This window comes from Cervus canadensis, chromosome 2 (assembly GCF_019320065.1).
Source record: "Cervus canadensis isolate Bull #8, Minnesota chromosome 2, ASM1932006v1, whole genome shotgun sequence".
Classification (NCBI taxonomy): domain Eukaryota; kingdom Metazoa; phylum Chordata; class Mammalia; order Artiodactyla; family Cervidae; genus Cervus; species Cervus canadensis.
In genome coordinates, this window is record NC_057387.1 from 87,563,893 (window position 1) to 87,581,310 (window position 17,418).

Genomic DNA, 17,418 nt, shown 5'->3' on the forward strand with positions numbered 1-17,418 from the left:
GCTGCCATTGCAGAGGGCATGGATTCGATCCCTGGTGGGAGAACTAAGATCCCACATGCAGCATGGCCAAAAAAATATTATTAAAAGAATTGTATTCATTTTTGAATATATATATATATATAATTCACATAATTTAAAATGCCAATGGTATATAGAAGGGTATACAGTGACTCTGTTGGACCCAGTTTCTAGTCACCCAGTTCCCTTCCCCCAAAATAAGCAGTGATAAATCCTTTTTTGTTAGATATAGCTTTTATATAAGTGGACTTGAGTTCTATAGGCATACCTCTCTTGTTTCTCTCCTCAATAATCATTCTATGCTATGTTATAATAGATAAGCACCATACTGTGGTTTTACTCTTTTTTTTTTTTTTTTTGTGGTTTTACTCTTAATTTTGCCTGTGAGGAAACCAGATTTGAGTTGGGTCATGTGGCCAGTTGAAGTTCCTAAGTAGCAGTGGAGTGACAGCACTGGGTTTATTGTTCCCGTTGTTTCCATGTGCACTTTGCACATAGGTAAAGCTTTAATTTTTATTTGGCAAAAAAATACAAACTTCTTTATTAGTATTTGTTCTTTTAATTATTGGTTATTCCACCATGATACTTTTTATATGATCTTAACTACTACCACTTAAAAAAAAATAACACTTTCATTGTCGTTTTAAAAAATATTTCTTTACTTATTTGACTGTGCCAGGTCTTAGTTGTGGCATGTGAGATCTAGCTCCCTGACCAGGAATCGTACCTGGGTCCCCTGCACTGGGAGCATGGAATCTTAGCCACTGGACCACCAGGGAGGTCCCTTAACTACTACCACTTCAGAGAAGTGAGAATATTGGCATTTATGAATGTTTGCAATATTATGATTTCTGCACTGTAGATTTCATTTCCTAACTTGTAAAAGTTTCTTGGTAAAATTTACTTTTGTCTTCTGCTTAATCACTAGATATGAAACCAAATGGGCAGGTCACTTATTATCTTAGCCCAGATTTTAAACTTGGTCAAATAGAAAAAGAATGATATTTGATAGAAATTTAACATAATAGTTTTTTCCTCTTTTCCCTTAAAAAATGTTTTGCTTATATGACAGTGTATGGTATTCTGGTCTTAATGTTTGCCAGGTCCTCAATAATGTTTATTTAAAAGCAGAAAAAAACATTATTTCCCCCCCTCCCTCTCCCAGCCCCAAGGAGTGTCAAGCACTATGCTGGGCACTCCTAACACAAACTGTTCTAAATCTCCTAAAAGCCCTAAGAGGTAGAAGGAAGAGATTATGCCAACATATGGATGAGGAAACTGAGGGTAGGTTAGGTCAAGTGATTAACAGAATCACAGCATTTACAAATAGCAGAGTCAGAAGTTCCAGTCCTATTTTCACAGTTGCTAAGTGTCTGTTTGTAGAATTATGATGACATTGCAAATTGAGCTGTTCAAGGTTTTGGTAAGATTGCCTGTGTTCTCTTTATTTAGCTTTCTAACAGAGTTTGTTAAATTGTTTTAAAAGTAGAGTTTGTTGTTTTTAGGTAGTACTTTGTGCCCTTAACTATTATGAAACTGTTTATGCATATACAGGTAGAGTTGAAATCTGGTCCAGGAGAGGTGCTAATCTTGTTGAATGGTTTTTAAGTATCAAGCTACAAAACAACAATACTAAATTTTACCCAGCCTCTTGGGGAGTCTTCCTCTGTCATAGAAAATGACATTGAGGATTTGAAATGCAAGAAACTGAGAGCCAGTTTAGGTCTGCTCTTCCCTCAAGGCTCCCTTGTGTACTTAATAAGAAAGTATTAGTTTTAAAAAAAAAAAGAAAGTATTAGTGAAAGAACTGTATAGAGTACAAAAGAAGAGGAATTTGTCACCATTATTGTTTAGAAATAGGATTTGCTTCTCAGTATGGGGCCCCAGGTCTCTTAAATGCTTATATTGTAGTCTTCCCACAGGATTAAATAGTGATTTCTGTTTTCATAGGCAGTTTCATAGGCCTCTTGACACTGTGAGTGGCCTCTTGAATCTCTCGTTACTCTATCATGTCTGGCTGTGTGGTGCCTTTGTCCTGATGACTTGGTACATCTCATGGCTACTCTTCAAAATCTATGCCACAGAGGTTAGTATTGAGTTTTTTGTCAGTACTTTTCTGTTTTGGAGTGCAGAGGTTTATTTTTGGTAGCACACTCATCAGCATGTTGTTGTGCCCAAAGCCATTTTGCAAAGTTGGGTTTTGGTTTTTTCCTGAGACTTCACAATAAATGCGTCAGTTATAACCATCATTTAATTATAGTGTTTTTTGTTTTGTTTTTTTTTCCTGAGGAAAAGTATTAGTATTTATTCTTTTTTTTTTTTTTTAGTATTTATTCTTAATATTAGAAAACTAAACTGAAGGAACAGTTAGTTAAACTTGGCTATGAGTTATCTCTAGTGTAATTCTCTTTGGAAAGTTTCCATTTCTCTATGAGCATATACTAGATTGGCCTGCATTTTTAATTAAGTTTATATGCTACTGATATAGATACTATTAAAATATTTAAATATAAGGCAATAAAAATATGTATTCTTTGAAGGAAATTTTAGAATTTATATTGAAGAAATGATTTTAAAGAATAGGAATAGCATTGTCTTCATCATTCAACTGTTTGTCTTAGAAAATGAGTGTTTCTGTTTTATTTTACCACTTCTGTAGATTTGTATCCTTCAGTGGCTTCAGAGAATTTTTGTTTCTTAAATTTGTTTATATTATTGGAAGCCAGGGATCTAGTAATTTTGGGAAAGTAACATTTTAGAAGGTAGTGTATTTGAGTATATATAACTTTAATGCTACCTGTTTTTGTAAGGAACACTAAAGATGTTAAATTTGGTTGTCTTGTCTTCTTTATAATGAATTGCAAATAGTGCTAAATATACTGAATGTCATTAGTGCTAATATACTGAATGTAATTTGTCATGAAAACAAGTCATTGCATAGTCTTTGTGTTTAATTATATTTGATAGGCTCATCTGTTCCCTGTTCAACCACCATTTTCAGAAGACTCAGATGAATGCCTCCCAAAAGTTTTAAACAGCAATCCTCCTCTCATCATAAAGGTACCAGAGCTATGCATTTTGTGTATTTACACAGTCATCTCTAACTTATCTTATGGAATGATCTTCATATTTAACATATTTATATTTTTTGAAGGTCTAGAATATTCTAATACTGTAAAAAGTATTGTAAAAATCAGCTACATGCTACATTGAATGTTATTACTTTTTCCAGCTTTCATTCCAGGTGACTAAAATGCAAATATATATTGCAATGTATGTGTATAAGCTAGACTATTTCTATGTTTAGGAGAGATAGAAAAATATTTCAAGTATGAAATATAATGATATACAATATATATACATTGGTTTTTCACAAATTCCTCATGGTAGCAAAACAAAACACTTTTTTTTTAATCATTGGATTAGGAAATATTTTCACTCATATAGTATCGTTGACTGTTATAATCAAAGAAAGTTTGTTATGATCAAACAGAGAGTACATATTAATGAACTCTCTTAAAGTTTGAATGATGATGATCTGAAACAAATTTTAATCAAAAGTCTAAAGAATTTGTAACATGTTTCTAAATCAACCTAAGTGAGAATAAATTATTTTGATTTTGAAATTTTAAAGTAGAAGTATAAAATATATGTGATCTTGTTAAGAGTTCTTAGTACTTAAAAAAGAATTAAGGTAGAACCTAGAGTTTGGATTACACTCTAGAAAAGTTGTAAACTAATAAGAAAATGACCCACTGAGGTTCTAATTACCCTTAAATATCAATTATGATTAGTTTATTAGATAAACAAAAATATCAAATACTCATTTGGTTATTTAACAGATCTGTAATTATTGGGCACATGTCAGTCACTGCTAGTTGCTTAGGGTGTAATGATGAATAAGGCAGAGCACAACCTAATGGATAAGGCAGATACACAAAATAATGAAAATTTACTGTGTAAGTGCAACGGGAACCACTTACTCTGCTTGGGACCCAAACAAGAAACCTTCACGGAAGGGATGGTGTCTTGAATGATGAGTAAAGTGGTTTGTCAGGGAACAAGATGAAGATACATCATAAAAAAGCACAGAGTATGTTGTGTATCTCCTGCGTGCTGGGTACTACCTTTGGATGTGGTAGTGAGCAGGGTGTTGTCCCTGCCTCACAGCTTGGTGGCTGGTACCAGGTGAGACAGGTAAGTAGGCACTTAGTATAAATTACAGCCAGCACAGCGGTTGACAGCTGTGTGGGTGTGTTTTTGTCAGGGAGGACAGGGAAGTTCCAGGAGGCAGTGACGTTTTATGTTTCCCACCACAAGGTGGAAAGGAACAGCTCCTTTCTGTAGTTCCTTGGTAGCTGGAGCCCATAGTGACTAGGGTAGCCTACGGAGGGTAGAGGCAGGGAAGTGAAAGTCTTGAAGGAAAAGTTATGGTTTTTCACTTCATGAAAAATTTCAACTGATTTCCCCTTGGATATGTAGTGTTGAGCCCCATTCATAAATAAGATTTTATATAGAGAGTAAAAAAATTAAATAATGTGTATTTTCTTTCCTTTCAGTATTTGGCTCTGCAGGACCTGATGTTGCTTTCTCAATACTCTCCTTCACGAAGACAAGAAGTTTTTAGCCTTAGCCAACCAGGTATTGCTAAAAGTAATAGACCTAATAGGAATTGAGTATGTGTGTGCAGAAAGCAATCTACTTAAAATTTTTGGTGAGTGAGATGTATTTATTAAAACATCACACGTCAGTGAGTCTGTTAAAGTATCGATTTGAATCTTATACAGCTAAGTGTTCACATTGTTGTGGTTAAAAATTATGTTTCTAGGGAAAGTATTTTTCAACTTTTATGTTATTTCCTTCAGCCCCCCTCTTCCCTTCACCTAGAGAAATTGTGAGGTAGGCTGACAGTTTCAGAGCAGAAAGGCACAGTTTAAGAATCCCGGAAGTTTTAATGCTACAAAGGGTCTTAAAAACCACGTGGTCTGATTCTCTGATAGAGGACCTAAGTCTCAAGAGAGATTAAGTGGCTTAATAAAGTTAATGTCAAGAGTTGGATTTAAGAAATTCTGTTGCTTGACTCTTAATGCAGAGCTCCCTATTCTGGCTGTGCTCCTTTGCCTCCCTGTAAAAAGGAGTGTGAAAAGGAACTAGATTTGATGGTGATCTGTCCAAGGATGCTCTTGGCAGCTATGGAACAATTCTCCATTGTTACTTGCCAAGCTCCTCAAGGTTGCAGCTGTGCCAGTAATGCTCCGCCTAATTGTTAGAAGGAAAACCTTCCAGCCCAGCACCACTGGGGAGAGAACCGGGTGGCTTTATATCTCTCTAATAAGCTTTTCATTATTTGGCCAAACTTGTCAATTCCCACATTATAAAATAAACCTATAGTTACATGCTACATGGTAATAAAATCCAGTTATATAAAAATATAAATTTTTATATTTATATTTATCTCCTTTTGTGTTGTTCAGTCACCAAGTCATATTCGACTCTGAGACCCCATGAACTGCAGCACATCAGGCTTCCCTGTCCTTCACCATCTCCCTGAGTTTGCTCAAATTCATGCCCATTGAGTTGGTGATGCCATCTAACCGTCTCATCCTCTGTTTCCCCTTCTCCTTTTGCCCTCAGTCTTTCCCACTATGAAAAAAAATCCACTGCTGATGCTATGAAAATTAACTGTAGCAATTCTTTCTAGTAGGCTTAGGTTTACTTAAGAATTCCCTATACACTAAATGTTTTCACCAGATATTCAAGTAAACTGTAACGAGGTGGCCTGTTCTCTGCCAAAGGACATATTATTAACTGGGCAGAGAGATAGAGATGAGATTTGTGGTTACCAGAGGTGAAGGGTAGAGGAGAGGGAATTAGATGAAGGCAATCAAAAAGCACAAACTCAGTTATAAGATAAGTAAGTACTAGGGATGTATGTGCAATATGATAAATATAATTAACACTGCTGTATATTATATATGAAAGATATTGAGTGTAAATCCTAAGAGTTTTCATCACAAGGAAAAATGGTTTTTTTTTCCTATTTGTTTAATTTGTATGTGTCAGAGATGATTGATGTTTGCTAAACTTACCGTGATTACCATTTCATGATATATGGAAGTCAGATCATTAGGCTGTATATACCTTAAACCTGATACAATGCTGTGTGTCAATTATATCTCAAAACTGGAAGAAAAAAATGTAATTGGACCATGAAATAGTTTGTGGTCCTAAGTTACAGCAGAATAAAACATCCTGGGGCCTATTGTTGAAGTATTGTGTTTGTTTTCAGGTTAAGTGGTATTTCTCTTTTGAGCTGTAAATAGAGGGAAAGATTTAAGGAGGGACCTAAGTGAAGAGAGAATGATTTATTTGGCACCCAGGATGGAGAAAACAGTTTTCAGTGGATTCCTCTGCTGTTCTGAACACACAGTGAAGCACAGTTGATTTTACATGACAGCTATAGGAGATAAAGGTTTTAGAAATCAAAAGATAGTGAGAAAAGAATTAAGAGTGTGGATCACAGTAATTTAAATTAGTGGGATAGCAGATTCATAAACCCTCTAAGTATAAAGTATGATCACTATCAAATAATGTGTCGCTTATGTAGATACAATTGCAAATAGGGGCTCTTTTGCAAATGAAAATGTAAGGAAGCACAGTAGGTCAGCCAAGCAGTTTAGAGGTCACTGGGGGCCATGGGGTGCATCTCATTAGACATGGTCAGTGTCTTAGTCTTTGGTCCGTTCAGTATTGCTAGTGAAGTAACCTGGGTCTATTTCACTCAAATCGTGTTCCCGTGTTTGGCTTTATTTTAGCAATCAATTTGAGAGTTGTGTTTTTGTTTTTTTTAATGGTAAAATAGCAAATTTTGTTTTGTAGACTTTTAGGAAAATTATTTCACCCAGATATTTATTGAATTTCTGTTACTAGATGGCTTGAGTATAAATAATGACTTAATAGTAGAAAAGTGGGCCCTACTGCAAAGTGTAATAAGCATTTCTCATTGATATTTCTCCCCATTTTGAGAGGATACTATAAGATTATCTTCATTTTAAAAGGTGATATTTGGACCTCTTAGGTGGACATCCCCACAACTGGACAGCTATTTCAAGAGAGTGTTTGAATCTTTTAAATGATATGACTCAGAAACTTGTGCTCTGCCAAGAAGCTGCTGCTACAAATGGGAGAGTGATGTCTTCATCGTACCCAGTGGAAGCTAAGAAATTGAATTCTCCAGGTAACTCCGTACACTAAGAGAGGGGAAAGCACTTACACTCTGTTTCATAAGAAAGATAACAGTAGGTAGTCTAAGGATTAGATTGTATGTAAGTGTGAAGTATATATTTTTAGGCAGAATTGATCCAGTGTATGGGATATTGAACTGAACCAAGAAGGCAGCCTGAGTATCATTGTAGATTGAAAAAATTAAGTTCATTGTGGTGGTAGTGTTAAACAGGCTAACACATGTTTGTCATTAAACAGAATACTTCAGTTTACCCTAATACAGAGCCAAGTGAATCTTTACAAGTAGTAGTGGATGCTGTTCTGATTGCAGTATCCCAGAGGTAAAAAATTGCTGGAGTGCCAGAGAGAAGCAGCTGAAGTGACTCAGTGATTTAGGGATGGGGGCGTCACATTAATTGTTTTAAGGTAGCTAAATGTTCGAAAGATGAAAGCTAAGAGGAAGAAGTAGAGGTGGAGAAACCTATGCTATTTCACGAAGCACCTTAAGTAGGTGATACTTAGGAATGTAAGACTGAGAAAAAGACTTAATGTTCTGATGCCTTGGGAACCAGGCATTTAAAGAAAATGGGCAGAACTAGCTGGGTGAGGACCATGGTAAACTTGGGGGCATAGGCTTCATCTGAAATGGAAAACTATGGGTTAGCTTTGATTCATGGTTCCCATGTGAGAATTTGGACCCAGTATCTGAACTTCTGATACTGGAGGTTTGTAACATTGTACAGGAGGCAATTATCAAAACCATCCCCAAGAAGAAGAAATGCAAAAAGGCAAAATGATTGTCTGAGGAGGCCTTACAAATAACTGAGAAAAAAAGAGAAGCAGAAGGCAAAGGAGAAAAGGAAAGATATACCCATCTGAATGCAGAGTTCCACAGAATAGCAAAGAGAGGTAAGAAAACTTTCCTAAGTCAACAGTGCAAAGAAATAGAGGAAAACAGTAGAATGGGAGAGACTAGAGATCTCTTCAGGAAAATTGCAGATATCAAGGGAACATTTCATGCAAGGATGGGCATGATAAAAGAAGTGGTATGGACCTAACAGAAGCAGAAGATCTTAATACAAGGTGGCAAGAATATACAGAAGAACTATACAAAAAAAATCATAACGGCCCAGATAACCATGATGGTGTAATTACTCGTCTAGAGCCAGACATCCTGGAGTACAAAGTCAAGTGGGCCTTAGGAAACATCACTATGAACAAAGCTAGTGGTAGTGATGGAATTCCAGCTGAGCTGTTTCAAATTCTAAGAGAATACACTGTGAAAGTGCTGCATTCACTATGCCAGCACATTTGGAAAACTTAGCAGTGGCCACAGGACTGGAAAAGGTCAGTTTTCATTCCAATCCCAAAGAAAGAATGCCGAAGAATGTTCAAACTACCGCACAGTTGCACTCATTTCACATGCTAGCAAGGTAATTCTCAAAATCCTTCAAGCTAGGCTTCAACAGTATGTGAATCAAGAACTTCCAGATACATAAGTTGGGTTTAGAAAAGGCAGAGGAACCGGAGATCAAATTGCCAAGATCTGCTGGATCACAGAAAAAGCATGAGAATTCCAGAAAAACATCTACTTCTGCTTCATTGACTGTTCTAAAGCCTTTGACTGTGTGGATCACAACAAACTGTGGAAAATTCTTGAAGAGATGGGAATACCGGACCACCTTACCTGTCACCTGAGAAATCTAGATGTGGGTCAAGAAGCAGCACTTAGAACCAGGAACAACAGACTGGTTCCAAATTGGGAAAGGAGTACTTCAAAGCTGTATATTGTCACCCTGCTTATTTAACTTATATGCAGAGTACATCATGTGAAATGCCAGTCTGGATAAAGCACAAGCTGGAATCAAGATTGCCAGGAGAAATATCAGTAACCTCAGATATGCTGATGACACCACCCTTATGGCAGAAAGTGAAGAGGAATTAAAGAACCACTTGATGAAGGTGAAAGAGGAGAGTGAAAAAGCTGGCTTAAAACTCAACATTCAAAAAACTAATATCATGGCATCCAGTCCCATCACTTCATGGCAAATAGATGGGGAAACAATGGTAACAGTGACAGACTTTATTTTCTTGGGCTCCAGAATCACTGCAGATGGTGACTGCAGCCATGAGATTAAAAGACACTTGCTCCTTGGAAGAAAAGCTATGACAAACATAGCATATTAAAAAGCAGAGACGTTACTTTGCTGACAAAGGTCCTTATAATCAAAGCTATGGTTTTTCTAGTAGTCATGTATAGATGTGAGAGTTGAACCATAAAGAAGGCTGAGCGCTGAAGAACTGATGCTTTTGAACTGTGGTGTTGGAGAAGAGTCTTGAGAGTCCCTTAGACAGCATGGAGATCAAACCAGTCAATCCTAAAGGAAATCAATCCTGAATATTCATTGGAAGGACTGATGCTGAAGCTCCAATACTCTGGCCAGCTGATTCGAAGAGCTGACTCATTGGAAAAGACGCTGATGCTGGGAAAGATTGAAGACAGGAGGAGAAGGGGACAACAGAGGATGAGATGGTTGGATGGCATCACTGACTCGATGGTCATGTGTTTGAGCAAACTCCAGGAGATGGTGATGGACAGGGAAGCCTGGTGTACTGCAGTCCATGGGGTTGCAGAGTTAGATAGGACTGAGTGACTGAACAACAACAACAATCTGAACTTCTGGTCTTTTTCTTTTTTTCTTTTAAAGAGACAGCTGAAGAAGTTTTGGGGGAAATCTACCACTTTTTACATTGATGACTAATCTTGATATATAAAAAAATCAGTATATGGGCCAAAGGAAACATATCTCTGACTTTGATTTCATTATTCTGCTGGCTTCATAGACCACACACAAAGAGATTGCAGAAGAAAAGTGATCTAGATAAGTTCATGAATGTCAGGTTTTAAAAGATTCTGCTGGTGTTTCAGATATTGTCAACATTCAGATTAGCATTTATTTTTTCAACAAGTATTTACTGAATGACTGCCATGTACCAAGCACTACCAAAGAATGAAAGATGCAGAAACATTCTTGGGCCTGACCTTTTAGTGGGAGGCATGCAAACGATGACAAGACAGTGTAACTATTAAAAGGAAGTCTGAATGAGTAGGATGATGCGTGATAATGAAAGGACGAGTTTAAAGTTGGTCCTGTAAAGATGTGGAGCCATTAGAGAATTTGAATAGTTATAGTTTCATTAAATTAGCATTTTAGAAAGATCATTGTAATTCTGAGTTGAGGGGATCCTGGGTCTGAGCAAATATGGATTAGTCATTTCTTTAAATTGTTGTCATATTCCATCAGTCAGAATTTGCCTTTAATTTGAGGAATAATTACAAAACTTAAAAGCACTGATCTTGGGACTTCCCTGGGGGTCCAGTGACTAGGACTGCGCTCCCAGTTCAGGGGGCCCGGGTTCAATTCCTGGCTGGGGAAGTAGATCCCACATGCTGCAATGAAGATCAAAGATCCTGAGTGTGGGAACTAAGACTTGGTGAAGTCAAATAAATAAATAGAATTTAAAAAAAATATATTAAAAGAAACCCCACCAGTTTTAATCTTTAAATTGATTCTTTAGCTATTTCTTATTGTCATTTACCCTTAAAAAGTCATGTAGTGAAAATTTGGTTCTTATAAATGTTTAGTGTCTTATGCCAGTTTTATTAAAAAGATAGAATACTAGTATAATTTATTGTCTTTGTGTTGGAGTGGCAGAAAGATGTTATTTTTGTACAAGAGACTATAATTGGTAGAGTTATAAGATAATTTTTGAAGAAGCTGTTTATAGAACAGATGTGTATATATCCTGGACAAGTTAATCACTGGTGTGACTTTTGTTAACTTTAAAGAACTCGGGAAAATGGGATAAGGTTAGTGCTCTGTACATTTTCACACTGTAGATTTGATTTAGCCAAGTAATGGTTACAGTAAGAATATACAATAACCCAGGGCATATACTAATGCAATATAGTGTTGCCATTTAAAAATAAAATATAAGTTCGTTCAGTGCAGCTTAGAGTTGGAGAAATTGACCTTGAAGATGAAGATATCTGTTTAGGGTAAAAAACTGAGAGAGGCTGAACCAGTCTGACAGAAAAAGATGTATAAAGCTCCTTAAGTGGTCACCAAGATGCAGTAGTAAAATATGGGTGTTGAAATTGTAAACCTATATGGAAACAATCTACTGAGCCTTGGTTAAATGAGTTAAGCAAAGAATTGAGATGTGTAAAATTTGAGAACCTCCACTCTGGCCTACTTTGATCAGATTGCCTCTTCTCAGCACATGATCTGTTCTTTTACAGAAGAAACTGCGTTTCAGACCCCCAAATCTAGCCAGATGCCTCGGCCTTCAATGCCATCATTAATTAAGACATCACTGTTCTCCTCAAAATTATCTACACCTGATGTTGCAAGTCCCCTGGCCACCCCATTTGGCTCTAGTGTAGTGAACCGGATGGCTGGAATTTTTGATGTAAACACAAGCTATGGGTCACCTCAAAGTCCTCAGCTCACAAGAAGAGGGCCAAGATTATGGACTTCAGCTTCTGGTGAGGATCGTTTATTTTCTAAAATTTGAAATGTCATAGTTGCAGAGAATCATATAGCCTAAGTTTTTGCCTTCTTGGTGTTTTTTTTTTTTTGTAGATCAGCAAATGACTGAATTTTCTAATCCTTCTCCATCTACCTCTGTTAGTGCTGAGGGTAAGACAGTGAGACAGCCCAATGTGATTTATTCATGGATTCAGAATAAACGTGAACAGGTAGGATGATATGGGTATAGGATTTGTATTTACATATAGCATTGAGAACATCAAGGATCTCACATAAGTAAGCCATCAGGAATAAATAGAACTTTGGGAATGCTTCATATATTAAATTGACCCATATGAAATTACTAGTATTTGGGTTTGAGTTGTACAAATTACAAGTTCATATGGCTTAACCTAATGCAATGCCTTTGATCTATGAATTCTTTCATTTAAGAGATATTTATTGATTTCTTCATATACACTGGGTGTGTTTTTAGATACTGGGAAAACAGCAAACAAAAGTCCCTGACTGTATGTTTACGTTCTTGTGAGGGCAGATAGCTGAGCAAGCATGTGTATTATAGTTCTGGGTGGTGAGATGAGGTAGCAGGCACCTGGAGCAGCTTGTCGGGTTCATTAGCTGTTGTAAAGACTGAAATTTTCTCTGAATGAGATGGATGACTACTGCATGGTTTTACCCACAAGAATGACATGATGTAACCTTACATTTTGAAAGTACTGTTGTGTTAAGACTAGACCCTCAGGGGGCAGGAGTGGAAGCAGAGAGACAGTAGTAAAGCTGTTAAAGTAATCTGGTGACCTGATGACGGATTCTGGATGACCTGAGTGTGGTGGAGACTGTAAAATGTGATCAAAGTCGGGGTGTATTCTGAAGATAGGTATGATAGGATTTGCTTATGGTTTAGTTGTGGTGTGAAAGAATCAGTGTTGATTCTGAAGCTTTTAGCCCGAGGATCTGAAACAATGTAGTTGCAGTTTATTGAGTTGCAACTTACTGATGATTCTGGAAAAGAGATTTGATAGAGATGAGGTAGGGAAATCATGATTCTCATTTTAGACATAGCAATTTTGAGATACTAGACAATTCAGTGAAAATACTGAATAAGATATTAGACATGTATCTGGAGTCTAGGGGAAAGTCCAGGTTAGAATTGAAATTTTGGAAGTCATCAGAGCATGAAAGCCATAGACTCCATGAAAATTTTTAGAGAGTGTAGATATAGAAGAAAAGAGATGCAAGAACTGGAACCCTTTGATGACAAAGTCTGGGAGGTGAGGAGGAATAGCAAAGGAGACCCAGCACCATTAAGGTGAGAAAGGACCCAGAAAAGGGTGTTTCAGACAGAAGTGTCAGATGCTGCTGAAAAGAAAAGATGCTGCTATGTCTGAAAAGAAGCATGAGGTTCAAACTAAAAATGAACTGGTGTGCTAGGAATATGGAGGTCATTGAGTCCTTGACAAGAGCTATTGGGTGGAGTAGTAACAACAAATACCTGACTGGCATGGGTACCAGAGAGACTGGGAAAGGAATTGGAAGACACAGAGAAGCTAAATCTGAATTTAAAGGAGATTGACTGTAAGGGGACCAGAGAAATGGGCTAATAGCTGGGGGAAGTTGAGAGGCCAGGGAAGGGTTTTATTTTTTAAGATGGGAGAAATAACAACATGTTTGTTGATAGAATGCTCAGTTAATAGAGAGGGCAGAACTGAAGGCATTTTACGAAACTTCAGCATCACCTGTGGCTCCATGTGTGTAAATACTGCTGTCATGAATTTACTTTCAAGTCAGTTGGGTTATGTAGCTTTTAACTTAATACTGAGAAAATTATTTTCCTTGTAAATGTCAACTAGTAGAAAACCACTTCTGTCTTAAGATCTTTTTTTTTTGTAGAGGAAACATGGTCTTTTTTGGCCTTAATATTAGGAGGTTAAAGGGTAGGACAGTTGTAGAGAATTGAGAAAGAATATGGTTTTAGGAAATATCACCAGAACTACTTTTTGATTATGACAGGGCTCTAATTTGAGGGCTAGACATGTGTACATGGGAGTCCAGTTTAGATCAGATGGCCTGTCTTGGTTATCCAATTTATAGTACAAAGGTATTTACTTATGTGGTTTACCTTACCTTTCTTTGTAAAGTGTGATGTGTTTCATTTAAGTTAGTGTCCGGAAGAACCTGGAAATGTGTAATATTATATTTGAGTAGCATCGAACTGTTCATGTGATAATTCTTCCCTTTTTTTCCGTATCAGGTTAAGAATTTCTTATCAAAACGAGTGCTGATAATGTATTTTTTCAGTAAGGTAAGAATATGTAGTTATAACATTGGGAGTGGGGGGAGAGAAAACAAAATAAGAAGTGAAGTAGCAAATAGGATTAGACTCCTCAATATTTAGTTTGATCCTAGCAAGCCAAATAGCTTGGCATCATGCTTCACTAAACCTCTCTTTATTTTTTTATTTCTTAAAATTTATTTATTTTTCATTTATTTTTATTAGTTGGAGGCTAATTACTTCACAACATTGCAGTGGGTTTTGTCATACATTGACATGAATCAGCCAAGGAGTTACATGTATTCCCCATCCCGATCCCCCCTCCCACCTCCCTCTCCACCCGATTCCTCTGGGTCTTCCCAGTGCACCAGGCCCAAGCACTTGTCCCATGCATCCCACCTGGGCTGGTGATCTGTTTCACTATAGATAATATACATGCTGTTCTCTTGAAACATCCCACCCTCACCTTCTCCCACAGAGTCCAAAAGTCTGTTCTGTACATCTATGTCTCTTTTTCTGTTTTGCATATAGGGTTATCATTACCATCTTTCTAAATTCCATATATATGTGTTAGTATGCTGTAATGTTCTTTATCTTTCTGGCTTACTTCACTCTGTATAATGGGCTCCATAAACCTCTCTTTAAACAGTACCTGACCTAGACACACATCTCCCATCAGTGACTTCCCGAGGCTGGGCTCTAGTGGCCTTCTGGGTCTCTTGGCTGCAGGCAGCTTTGTGCCAAGGTGTGGCCCCTTCCTGCAAAGTGAGCAAATCCGTGGCGATCCTTCATGGCTCATTTGTCCTGCTGACATTGTTGTGGCCATTTTGGTGTTCAGAAGAGAGATAACTGGGTTAGACTGCAGGTGTTAAACTGGTTTTGGATTAAAGTTGTAATTTAGGCCACAAACTAAATGACTTTCCAGCTTATCTGTAGCTGCCCCAGCTGCTGTAGGAGAGTAAATCTCAGAGGTAGAAGCTAAAGATTCATTCCTGTTTTCACTGCTACAGCTGTTGTGTGTCAGTTAATCCTTTGATGAGGAAAACCTTTGCCCATGTGTAGGGGAAAGAATTTTTGTTTTAATTATTTTAATCTAGCTTTTCTGTTTTTGCAGATACTGCATTATTAACTAATAGCGCACTCGTATTAATGTCTTGAAGTGAAAGTCTGTATTGGCATACATTCCTCATTTTATTCTTTGAGGATCCTACTCTGGTGGTGAGAGAGATCTGAGTAACTCTGGTAGAATATAGATACATACAGCAAAGAATCCTTTCAAGTTCTTGAAACTTTTTTCACTGTGGTAGCAGGGAATATCCATGCAACTAGCGAGAATGTTTGCCAGAAATAATCTGTAGGCTCTCCATTAGAGCCCTGGGAAAACCATCAGACCTCTGAGAAAGGTGTCTCATCTTCTACCAAGAGAAAGAGCAGTTGTCTGAAGTTTTACTTCAGAGCTTTGTTTCAGAAGGATGGGAAGAAAACTTACCTTTTGTCTTTCGTGTGCCATGCTCCTTTCACTTGTTCAGTCGATAAGTTGTGTCCGACTCTTTGCCACCCCCATGGATTGCAGCATGCCAGGCTTCTGTGTCCTTCACTTTCTTCCGGAGTTTGCTCAAATTCATATCCACTGAACTGGTGATACCATCCAACCATCTCATCCTCTGTCACACACTTCTCCTCCTGCCCTCAATCTTTCCCAGCAACAGGGTCTTTACCAGTGAGTTGACTCTTCACATCAGGTGGCCAAAGTATTGGAGCTTCAACATCAGTCCTTCCAGTGAATATTCAGGGTCAATTTCCTTTAGGATTGACCTGTTTGATCTCCTTGCTATCCAAGGGACTCTCAGGAGTCTTCTCCAGTACCACAATTTCAAAAGCATCAATCCTTTGACGCTCAGCCGTCTTTATGGTCCAGCTCTGACATCTGTACACGACTACTGGAAAAACTGTCCCCTCATTTAATTGTGACAGCATTCCTGTGAGGTGTCTTTTTGGCCTCCTCTTACAGAGAATGAAGCTTGAGGCTCAGAGGGGTCAAGTAGCTACCCTGAGGGCCCATAGCCAGTAAGTGGCAGAGCAGAAGCTGAATGAGATCTCCTTTTTCCCTGGAGGTGAATGGCTCCTTAGATTCTGGTTTTGCAGGTGGGTCTGCTGTGGGATAAGGAGTTGTAGACCCCACTGCTTAACGTGGGAGATGTAACGTGCTGTTGTGAATGGGCTTCACTGGCTGTATTACGGTAGCCACTTACACAGGCCAGTTGTTGTCTCACATCACAATACCTTGCTGTACTAAAGACTGTTAGGTGGTTTTTCTTTGTAGTGGGGTTGAGGGTAGACACTTTAGGAGAGGTAGTATATACTTAGGCAGTACTTTTTTTTTTTTTTTTTAAAGCATTCGTAGCCATTCTCTTTGGGCTTCCTTGGGGGCTCAGCAGTAAAGAATCTGCCTGCAGTGCAGGAGAGGCGGGTTCAATCCCTTGGAGAAGGAAATGGCAACCTACTCTAGTATTCTTGCCTAGAAAATCCCGTGGACAGAGGAGCCTGGTGGGCTATACTTCCTAGAGTCGCAGAGTTGGACACGACTGAGCAACTGAGCATGCATGCAACCATTCTCTTGAATGATCTCTGTGTTAATGCTCTGAGGTGGGTTGAGGGAATATAGCTTATTTTAAATGAGAAGCTGAGGCACATAGAGATTTAGATACTTGGCCGGAGTCACACAGTAAGTTGTAGCAGGATGCTTTATTGCAGTTAAATCATGATGTGTAAGGATTTCAGGTCTTAGCTCTTAACAGGCAGCTTTTATTATTTTAGTTTACATGATTGATTAGATGAAGTGATCATTTCTGGGCAACTGACTTAAATGTTTTTGTTGTATTTCAGCACCCAGAGGCCTCTATTCAGGCTGTGTTTTCAGATGCCCAAATGCATATTTGGGCATTAGAAGGTAAGTAGTCTCAGTGAGTTGCAACAATGATTTATTTATTCATTAAATATTGAGGTATTTAATGAAAGATCAGTTCTGGACTTTGATCTCAATCTTTGAATTTTCAGATACATTTTTATGTGTTTGTTTTATATAGATAAATTTTTCTTATTTAGGTTTATTTTAATTTAGTTAATTTATTTTAATTTAATTTTCCTTGTATATAAGTGGAGAAACTGAGCCTGGAGTTCTTGCATCTCTTTCTGTACTTCAAAAAAATTGCAATTAATAGATTGTTTTTTAACCATTGCCTTATGTTGATGTAACTTGCTTGATGTATTTAAACATATTTAGCTTAGGTTTAGTTGTTAAAGAACTATTTATTTTCATCTTACAGATACCACCTTCTCAGTGTTTAAATG

The 17,418-nt window shown here is 37.6% G+C and overlaps 1 protein-coding gene across 2 annotated transcripts in view; it reads left to right on the plus strand.

Moving 5' to 3' along the window:
• Positions 1-17,418, plus strand: part of NDC1 (NDC1 transmembrane nucleoporin) — a 58,400-nt gene that overhangs the window by 18,724 nt on the left and 22,258 nt on the right. For both annotated transcript variants that reach the window (XM_043461269.1, XM_043461270.1), the window contains exons 8-15: positions 1,969-2,104; positions 2,986-3,078; positions 4,578-4,659; positions 7,097-7,255; positions 11,546-11,791; positions 11,889-12,004; positions 14,047-14,097; positions 16,954-17,017. In XM_043461269.1, the coding sequence (XP_043317204.1) occupies positions 1,969-2,104; positions 2,986-3,078; positions 4,578-4,659; positions 7,097-7,255; positions 11,546-11,791; positions 11,889-12,004; positions 14,047-14,097; positions 16,954-17,017 (947 nt within the window). The remainder of the gene's footprint in view (positions 1-1,968; positions 2,105-2,985; positions 3,079-4,577; positions 4,660-7,096; positions 7,256-11,545; positions 11,792-11,888; positions 12,005-14,046; positions 14,098-16,953; positions 17,018-17,418) is intronic.